Source organism: Colletes gigas, unplaced genomic scaffold, assembly GCF_013123115.1.
Source record: "Colletes gigas isolate AHSC1104 unplaced genomic scaffold, ASM1312311v1 Colletes_gigas_Sc00004, whole genome shotgun sequence".
NCBI classification, from domain to species: domain Eukaryota; kingdom Metazoa; phylum Arthropoda; class Insecta; order Hymenoptera; family Colletidae; genus Colletes; species Colletes gigas.
The window spans coordinates 3,705,305-3,715,082 of record NW_025106633.1 but is presented as its reverse complement, the minus strand read 5'-3'; the positions used below and the strand labels follow the sequence as shown (position 1 = coordinate 3,715,082).

Here is a 9,778-nt window from a genome sequence, read left to right as displayed (position 1 = left end):
AAATTAATCGATTAATGTCCAATGATGGACCCTATAGCTTTAATTCTTAAATTATTAAATTCTCTAATTAATTATTAAATATGTATTATTGGGCTCGGAAAATAAATTCTACGCGTACGTTATAATGGATCTGTATCCGCCTAGACGATGGTAGTATCAGGTTCTATGTACAGCATAAAGAAACGTTCTAGGTAATTAGTAACGAAATTTCGTCAAAAAATATTTTAATAGAGGTGTACAAACATGGGTAAAAAAGAAAAACGATCGCAATAAAAAAGGACGAATAGAATAAATCTATATTTTAGAAACAGTCTCCCTTTAATTCTACAAGTACGAAAAATTCATGATGCATATGAAGGTGTATAGCACTGCCGAGATATATGAACGCGTGTAGGCTCCCAGCTTCTCTCGGAAACGGGCTCGACGTCTTCTGTACGAACATCTTGTTTCAATTTTACTGACGTCGACGCTCGCGCGTCGTCGCGTATATGTCTTTTTTGTTTTGTCTCGAATCGTATTGTTCCCCCTCTCGTTGTCGCGAACTCAATCTGCTCAGAACGGATCGTGATTTATCCGTGACGTTCTGACGGTAGTTACGATCCTGAAACGTCTCGGAGCAAATCGCTCCTGTACGTTCTCTCTGGGCATCGCATCAGAGAACTTTGTTTCTTAGGCGTCCCAAACTCGCTATTTCCGTTTCCAACACATCTCCGCGCTAAACGACGCCGATAAAAAACACGAAGTCAGGCATAAAGTACAAACAGAAAGTAAAATCATTAATTCCTTCTGATACCTGTAAAAATTCTGGCGGTTTGCGAGTAAATCCTACGCCAGCCGGCGTGCCGGTTAGAATCACGTCCCCAGGTAACAGAGTCATAAATCTGAAAAGCGTAATTGCATAATCAATTTCCTACGGCCGCAGAAGTTGACATTTATGCGTTACTTTTAGCAACGAATTGTTGTAGTATTATACGGTCGTCTATAACGTTCTATAACCATTGTCTCTAAACGTACTGTGAAATGTAGGCAACGATCTCGTGGGGTTTAAAGATCAATTCGCTGGTGTTCCCGTCCTGCTTGATGTTGCCGTTCACCCACGTTTTCACGGACAAATTGTTGATGTCGCACACGGCCTCCTTTGTGACGACAGCCGGCCCCAAAGGGCAGAACGTGTCCATCGCTTTACCGATTAGAAATTGCCCGCCGTTTCTCTTCGATTTCTGCCAATCCCGCGCCGTGATATCTTGAGCCACTGTATAACCGAAAATACAATCCTGCCCTTCGTCATTGTTCAGTGCTTTACACTTTTTGCCAATCACTATCGCAAGCTCAGCCTCCCAGTCGACTTTCTGCAAGAAGAGATCCATCAATATCAGAATAAACAATACTGACCACCAACAATGGGATTAATATTGTACAGATACCAAATAATAAGTTGTTTTGCAATATTATCAACGCTCATTTGCTAATCTATAATTTCTCATCGAGTGCTTTGATATCTCATTATTTGAACATTATCAAAATCCCATCAGTCTCAGTATACGTGATTTAACGTTGAACAGAGAGTGTAAATAGCTGAATAACTGGGTAACTCGATTGGTAAATCATTTCTCTCCTCTCACATGGAAAGTGTAGATAAGATCAATAAGATCCCAGAAGTGAAAGCTCGGTCGTGCAGGAGTGAACGGTGATTAGGCACATATTATCGCTTGGGTCTATAGTCTGTCTTTAAAAGTAAGACCATGAAGGGATGAAAAGAACTCACGTTGAGTCGATTCGAAAGATCTTATTTGACTTGTTAAACTATGCATGTTTCTATTATTAAATCTCGAAAGCCCGTTAAAACGTTACATAATCGACTCGACTAAATATAAGCGGTCACGGCTAAGCGGAGATAGTTCGACGTGGACTTTCTGCATCTCGAACCCCGACGATCGATCTTGAACTTACGTCTGAAATTGGTGGGAGCATGATGTTGTCGCGTGGCCCGATGATGTTGCTGGGAAATTTGCTAAAAACAACCGGAGTCTCTGGCGGCGATACGCCCTGCTCCTCGCAGTGGCCGCTGTAGTTTAGGCCAATGCACGCCAGCTTGTCCATCCGCGTGACTGGCGCTAAGAAGTTCACGTCGGCTTCCGGTATCACGCTCCGTCCTTCGGCCACTATTCTGTAATTGTTCCAATTGCGTTAACGACAAGATACCCCTAGCATTATCTTCTGGCAGCGTCAGACATTCTTCGATTAACTTTCTATTAGCCTATTAGTGAACATTCATTGGTCGCGTGATAGTTAACTGATTACATAAAAAAATTACATATCGCACGGAATTGTTAGAGTTCTCTATTTGTACTTGTCTCGGAGCGTATAAAGCAATAATGCAAATTAAACTATTTTACATTTTGTGCTTTATGTTGGGTCCTCGTCCAGGAACGATTTAAAAATTCTACTGTATTAATTACCTAAATTGACTCATATAATTCCTGAGGAGGATCTACAACATGGGTTGAAGCGTAAAATTTTTTAAAATTTGAATCACTGACTAATTACTAAATAAATACAATTTGAAGGAACACTTTATCGATCGATGTTCAAGAGAATAGAAAATATTTGTTCACGTTCTATAAGAAACATTTGTGTTATTGTAAGTTCTGAGGTAGGTGGTGATATTTATACAAGTATCGATTATGCGTCAATGGTCGCTTGAAATAGCATCGTGCACGAGATTTCATTCAGTCGCAACGTTTTCACTGAAAATGTTAAGCTGGCCCCGGAGCTTGCAAGCTCGCCAACTGGCACGCACGCGAGGCGCCAGTTTTGGTTAACATATGCACCCGTTAAATTTAATTGACGATTGCGAAAAATAAAAGCCGTGGTCGCCGATATTTTTACCAAAAACAAAACTATACACAGCAATGCCATTCAGAAGAGACTCGCAAGTGTTTAGTATTTCCAGTGGGGAACACCATGCAGGTGGTGTGTCTGTGAATCATGAGGTGTAATGTGTCACGTAGTATTGCAAAATTGTATTAAAACAAGATTCGTTCGATCCTCGAGTGTATCGTTGTTTTATGTAATGCGATGATCGAACAGATGGCAAAGGTATCCACGATCGCTCGAGAATAACAAAAAGGTGACTGTATCGATTCTGATCGAGACTAGGGCTGGGACTAATTCAATAAATTTAAACAAGTTTATTACAGAGATAAAATTTAGTTTTTCTCTAAAGAAGGAATAACTAGACTTGAGACAAATTGGGGGAAAATTGTAATGGAAGATTCTAGAGGCCAAAATAGTACGAAAATCAAGAATACCAATTTGTTGATTGAGGCTTCGTTAAAAAGTTATTAACGTTTAAAGTTCCACCAGTGTTGAATTTTTTTCTCGAAAGTGGGTAGGATTTCAGGGGTATGTCTATCGACCAAAAATGATTATAATTGACCCCTGTAACTAGAAATAATTATTTTAGGACGATTTGAAATTTTTTAATTTTGTCGAAAAATTTCATACCTTCTCGAATTTTTTGCTATAAACTGGGTAGAATTTCGGGGGTATGTATATTCACCAAAAATTATTGTAATTGATCTCTGCAACCAAAAATAATTTTTTCAAAATGATTTGAAATTTTTTAATAACTTTTTAACGAAGCCTTAGCCAAGAAATTGATTTTCCAAAGGTGGCCGAATACCTTGTATAAAGAAAACCTAAGATGTTAAAAAAATTGTGAAAAAATATTTAATTATACTCATTTAAGCCGCTTATCGCGAAGTTTGTCGCCATTTGTCTGGCTGATATTAAATTTTGCAAGCGAATGACATTCATTTCCGTTATAAGGAGATAGCCTGCTATTACTCTCATAATTTTTCTTTTCTAACCAACTTAATATCCGGATAATTTGAGTTTCAATAAACGATGTTTTACTGCATTCGAATTTTATGGATATTTGAGATAAAATGGTCGAGTAGAGAAAATTGCGACGAGTAGTCTCCGCCCTAATCGAGACCAGATCGATTAGCGATTGCAGGAACGAGGTTCGCAAACATTGAACGATCCGTTAGTACACAAGCTCGTCCCTTCTCCAACAGGACACGTCCGATAAAGTAAACGATAATGCGTTCGAGGATCTTGTTCGCGTGCGATCGCGACCGTGTCACCGCGCCATCGTCGCGATAACAAATTCTAGCGTACAGGTGGGCGACACGATCGCTAATCGAAATCGACTAGTCGATGCTTTCGCCGCGGGAGATTATCAGCGAAAGGTGCATTTAAACCTGATTTCAATCGGTGAAATAATACCAGCCATTCTCTTTGCGTTTATCACGCGTCAGTAGCTCCGATAAGATTCGCGAAAGCGGAGAAATTCTAATGAAGTATTTGCACAAAGTCATTCAGGTGTACAGGGTGTCCCAACTAACTTGAATATCTCGTAAGGTGCTCGAGTTATGTGGGACACCCTGTATACAATGTGAATTTTAATGGGAGATTCTAGAGGTCAAAATAGAACGAAAATCAAGAATACCAATTTGTTGATGGAGGCTTCGTTAAAAAGTTATTAACGTTTGAAGTTCCGCACGTATTGAATTTTTTTCTCGAAAGTGGGTAGGATTTTAGGGGTAGGACTATTCACCGAAAATGATTGTAATTGACCCCCGCAACAGAAAATAATTTTTCCAGAACGATTTGAAATTTTTTAATTTTGTCGAAAAATTTCACAGCTTCTCGAATTTTTTTCTCGAAAGTGGGTAGGATTTCGAGGGTATGTCTATTGACCAAAAATGATTATAATTGATCCCTGTAACTAGAGATAATTTTTTTAGGACGATTTGAAATTTTTTAATTTTGTCGAAAAATTTCACACCTACTCGAATTTTTTGCTAGAAAATGGGTAGGATTTCGAGGGTATGTCTACTGACCAAAACTGATTATAATTGACCCCCGCAACCGAAAATAATTTTTCCAGGACGATTTGAAAAATTTTATTTATTTACTTATTAAAGATAAATAAATAAAACGATAAATTCGAAGAATCGGATTCATAGTCCACATCAGAATATTCAAATATTCAAATTACGGTCGAATATTTTAATACTCCAGTCCAAGTATTCGAACGGAGAAATATTCAGACATTCCCAGCCCTAGTTGTGAGTCGAGTTAACTTCCATGCGCTCGATAAAGGGTTGTTTTCGTGTTGCGTGTACAAAACAGGGAATTCTACAGTAACGTACGCAAACACAACGAGTCAATGTTCAAGAAAAGTTTTGTTGGGGGATGGATCGGAGGTGCAAAAAGTCGATTTCACACTAAATTTCTAAAGAAACGAACCTCTTTAGCAGGGCCCACAGGTCAACATCGTCATCCCTAGTGACAAAATGGTTCAAAATAAAATTAAACCGTGTGCTAACAACCACATCAAATATCGCCGGCTCTCTAATTGAGAATATTGTTTACGTTGAATATTTTAAATTTTTTCTTCGAGGACTTTTTGCTGTTTCTACGTGCCTCACGAGTTACCAGAGCCATGCGATTACAGCGAATTTTACGATACGATAAGCATGTTATTGTCGGCCTGGTATCTTAATATTTACGCAATCTGCAATCTTTGAATCTTTGCGTTTCAGAGTGATTAAAAGCGGAGATTAGTTTAAATGCCAAAAAAATATTTTTCAAAATAGTTCAAATGTAAGTTCAAAAAATATTCCATGGTAGGACTCAAAGGCGAGCAGAATTTATTTGAATAATTTTATAATTGCAATTTTTATTGAACAAATCAGGGGGCAAACGTTGTTTGTTTTGCATCTGTTATTCGAAATTTTTATCTAAATTCACGTTTGTTCGTCTGTGTCTCCAGACCACCGTCTCATTTGAGAGAATAATGATGTTTTCGATTCTTATGGAATCAGCCGACGATTAGTGATCTTCGTTGCTTAATATATCGTAAACTATCGATTATCTGAGCAAATACCGATAAAATTTTTGTCGATTCTCTATCCACGAGGCTTCATTAAAATCGGTACGTAACATATGTGGTTCCCGTAGAAACCAGCAAGTTACGTATTCTCGGTCATTATATGACTCATTAGGTAACGATATAATTTTCCATGCATGTACGGGGATTTCAGTCTCGAAAGTTACTTACACAATAATATACAGGATGGACTTTTAAAAATAATTGTGTTAACAAAATTTAATCAATTAAAAATATACAATTTCGAGGGACAATTTTTTTTCTCCTTAGAAATAATATAATCATTTTTATCCACCCAATATTTTACTCAAGTAATAGACAATAATTGCATATAATGAAACATATAGCGATTCATTCAATCGTATAGTTACTCAAACAAATTTTTGCTTGCTCATGGGATGCAATATCATTTCATAACTCAGACTTTAATTCTTCATAAAATTTTTATAAAATTTTCATTCGTTACTCGATTTTTGCGTAGATAAGAATTTTTCAAAACACTCGTATTTTTCTGTAATAAGTTCGCACGGTTATCACCATGCGTAAGTGCTATTTTTCACGTATGTGTTTACATGAATTTCGTATCAATCAATGAGCCGACGCGATAATTCGCGATAAGTGAACGCTTATCAGTTTTTTGCCCACGTAGCTGTGGATTAAGCGCGAATTAGCCAGGTCACACCTACCTTTTGGCCTTCTTTAGAAGATCATCGCCACCCTCGAGAAACTTCTTCAACGTGTTCGGGATTCTCGAGTCGACCGCGGACACGGCAATTATGTCTCCGCCCTGTTTCAGCTGCACCCCCAAATGCTGGGGGCCCCCATTCTTGCTGGTGAACTGCACGAACCTGGACAACAAATAAACACAATACATATAAAGCGGTTGAGTCACGAGCTTGACCCGGTCCTCTAAATATAGAGACTTTTATCGAGTGTCATTTATCATAAACGAAATCCGTAGAAAAACAGCAAAGAAAGTCTAAATCTTTTTTAACGTACACGTATTTTAATTTCAAATCCAATTTGCAATTGAAAAAGTCTATGTAAAAAATATTGAATTTGTCAACATTTTTTTTTTATTTTAGAAACCTCGTAGCATTATTAGAAAGGTATAAACGTTTTCAGTCCTTTTGCCAAGTATGGTCAAAATCAACTGGCTGTACAAGGTCACGCTCCCCACTGAATTACGTCAGAGACGACGCCTACTTTTAGAGTAGCGAGGAGGAAGTAGTCAAATACTAAAGGTAGCTCTTCGATAACTTTGAGTGACCAGCTAATTTCGATTCAACTTATTATAGTTCGATTTACATGTGCAAAATAATTGTAATAAATTATATATTTCACGTGTTTATTATAACGACTAGATTGACAAAGTGTCGATTCTCGATCTCATTTCTCCGATTGTTTACTCCATTTCGCGCGGAAAGAAATGTTTTCTTATGTCACTGTCGGGTCTTCGGTATCATTATTCACCCTACGAGCCATTTGCGTTGAACAGGTTTCTGTGAAAGCGAAGACAATTTCCCCTCAGTTGCGCACTTCTACTGGCTAAAGTAAAGAAGAAATCTCAAGGTTGTCATTATTATACTACTGTCGATCGATAATATTCGATGATTTGATAAGGGTGTGCCTCAAGTGCACTCTTGAATCCAAGTAGTTATTAACCTATCTTTGAACGCATAATCGTCGCGAAAGAGCAACATTAATATGGATACATAGGTATATTTACTCGCGTTTAAATAATGAAACAAATGAATTATTACATGATAACAATATGGGTGATAAATGAAACCAGTAGACAGTATACAAATGTTATTTGTTACGCCTGTTCCATTTACGTGTTTCAATTACATAGTTTAATCTGCTCTTATCAATTTCGGTCAACAAACTAATCTACAATGTTCTGTCTAGAAAAAACGAACACAAAATTATTTAGAGTATATATTTAATCTGACTGAAATTGATTAGAAATTTATCAGTTATACGGTACGAATTAGTCCAATGGTTAATCAAATCAATTGTGTCGCTAAAATTACATAACCGTGACGAAAACAATAAGCCCTATGATTAAATTATTTGTAAACAGCTGAACGACTTTATCAGCGACTTTGCTGCCACCTGTGTCGTTACGAATGCGAGCATATTCGACGTTAATATGCGTAAGTAATCAGAGAAAGTCGTAAACAAACAGTTCGCATAATCAATATGGAAAAATCAAGGGGAATAATGGCCACAATACTGAACGAACATTATTCGGAATCCGGTTACGCAAGTAATTATCCTTTATTTCATAATCCAAATTGCCTGCAGTACACGCAAAACAATTCCATTATTATCAGATCCGAAGAAACTAAATCGGCTCTGGAATCATCTTAAATAAGTATTTATGGTCGCAATTAATTTCTTTAACCATACTAAATTAAAATTAACACGTAGTTTGATATCAGAAATTACATCTGTTAGGTTCGAAATTACATAGTGTTGTTCACTTTGTATCTCGTATACTATATGTATTGATATAATTTTATACTTAATTCATATTGTTCTTTTTTCGTAATATTTCAAAATATTCGAAATTTTCGACTATACGATGTCGTTATCATTCTTACATTCCTAGAATTTTAGTTATGCAGTCCTTGATCTTAAATTTCTGTGAAAATAACATCGCATTCGTATTAATGTATGTTCCTTTGATAACATGTTTCCTGTACGCATGTGGCTAAGTTCAGCATGAACGGCGCCTTCTAAATGTGCAAGTTCAGGCTCGTTCGGTGTCGATGACATAATTACGTTTAATCGAATGTATTCGAGGGTTTGAATCAAATTATCCGATAAATTATCACACGAAATTGATTCACGCGTCTCGGTGAATCGACCTACGTAATTTGTCCATTCTAAATACAGGTGAATGACACTGTAAAAGTGAATGGGTTAGAAGTTTCGACTTAAAAAGACTGAAGTTAAACCCGCATACCTAGTAGTCTGCTATCGTTTCTATATTCAGTTATAAGTATATCATTTTAGACAGTCTGAAACGTTTCGATGCAGAAACGAACCGCAATATTATTTCTTGTATTTGCCACACGCACACGGTTCGAGCACGCCATTGAATCAAACGAAACCACGTTACTTTCCCATCGCAAAATTACGATCCAAACGAAACAGAGAACATATACGTAATCGTGTCTATTAACATCGCGTGCCAGTTTTGAGAAAATCGATTCCCTGCTCGGATGAACGGACAAGTAAACAAAAAAGAATGTGCAAAAGTTAGACGGGAGAAAGTCAACCAAGTATACCGCGCGAAATTTGATTAGGATCAATTATCTGTTAAAATTTAACGTTTTAGAGGTTTTTATTGTTATTATTGAGCTGTTATAAGGTAGAAATCCCGGGTAGATTTGACTCACCTCATGTCAAGCGCACCGCTTGCGGAAAAATTCCTGCCGCAAATGCTAGCAGCGAAATGCGTGTTGTTCTTCTCGGCGCACGTATTTCTAAAGGCGAAGCCAGCTCTGCTGAGCAACCGAAGTTTTCCGCGATAAGGCATCGTTTTTATTTAACTACTCCCGGCGAGATACGAACGTAATGTTATTAATCGTTCCTACGGGAGGAAAAAAGGGATGCCACCGGTAGTTGACAAAGACAGAGTGTTCGTCGTGAAGGACAAGCTACGACTGAACGTGTTACGCCACACTACCGTTGTCGAGCCATGGTGGGGAAGGACATGTGACCTCGGCAAAAAATGATCAGCTTCGATACTATATAGCACTCTGCTCGATTGCAAATTTCGTCTAGGATAACAAACGATGATTA

General features: G+C 37.6%; 1 protein-coding gene across 2 annotated transcripts; it reads right to left on the bottom strand.

Moving 5' to 3' along the window:
- Window positions 1-270: 270 nt before the first annotated feature.
- On the bottom strand, window positions 271-9,627 carry LOC122405086 (fumarylacetoacetate hydrolase domain-containing protein 2A). 2 transcript variants are annotated; one of them, XM_043409581.1, is made up of 7 exons: window positions 9,373-9,627; window positions 6,649-6,810; window positions 5,320-5,355; window positions 1,951-2,167; window positions 1,015-1,349; window positions 794-881; window positions 271-715 (listed from the first exon to the last, which is right to left on the bottom strand). In XM_043409581.1, the coding sequence occupies exons 1-7, from the start codon at window positions 9,510-9,512 to the stop codon at window positions 653-655; spliced, it is 1,041 nt and encodes a 346-aa protein (XP_043265516.1). In that variant the 5' UTR covers window positions 9,513-9,627; the 3' UTR covers window positions 271-652. The 2 variants fall into 2 exon arrangements, with proteins under 2 accessions (XP_043265516.1, XP_043265517.1); XM_043409582.1 differs by lacking the exon at window positions 5,320-5,355.
- Window positions 9,628-9,778: the final 151 nt, after the last annotated feature.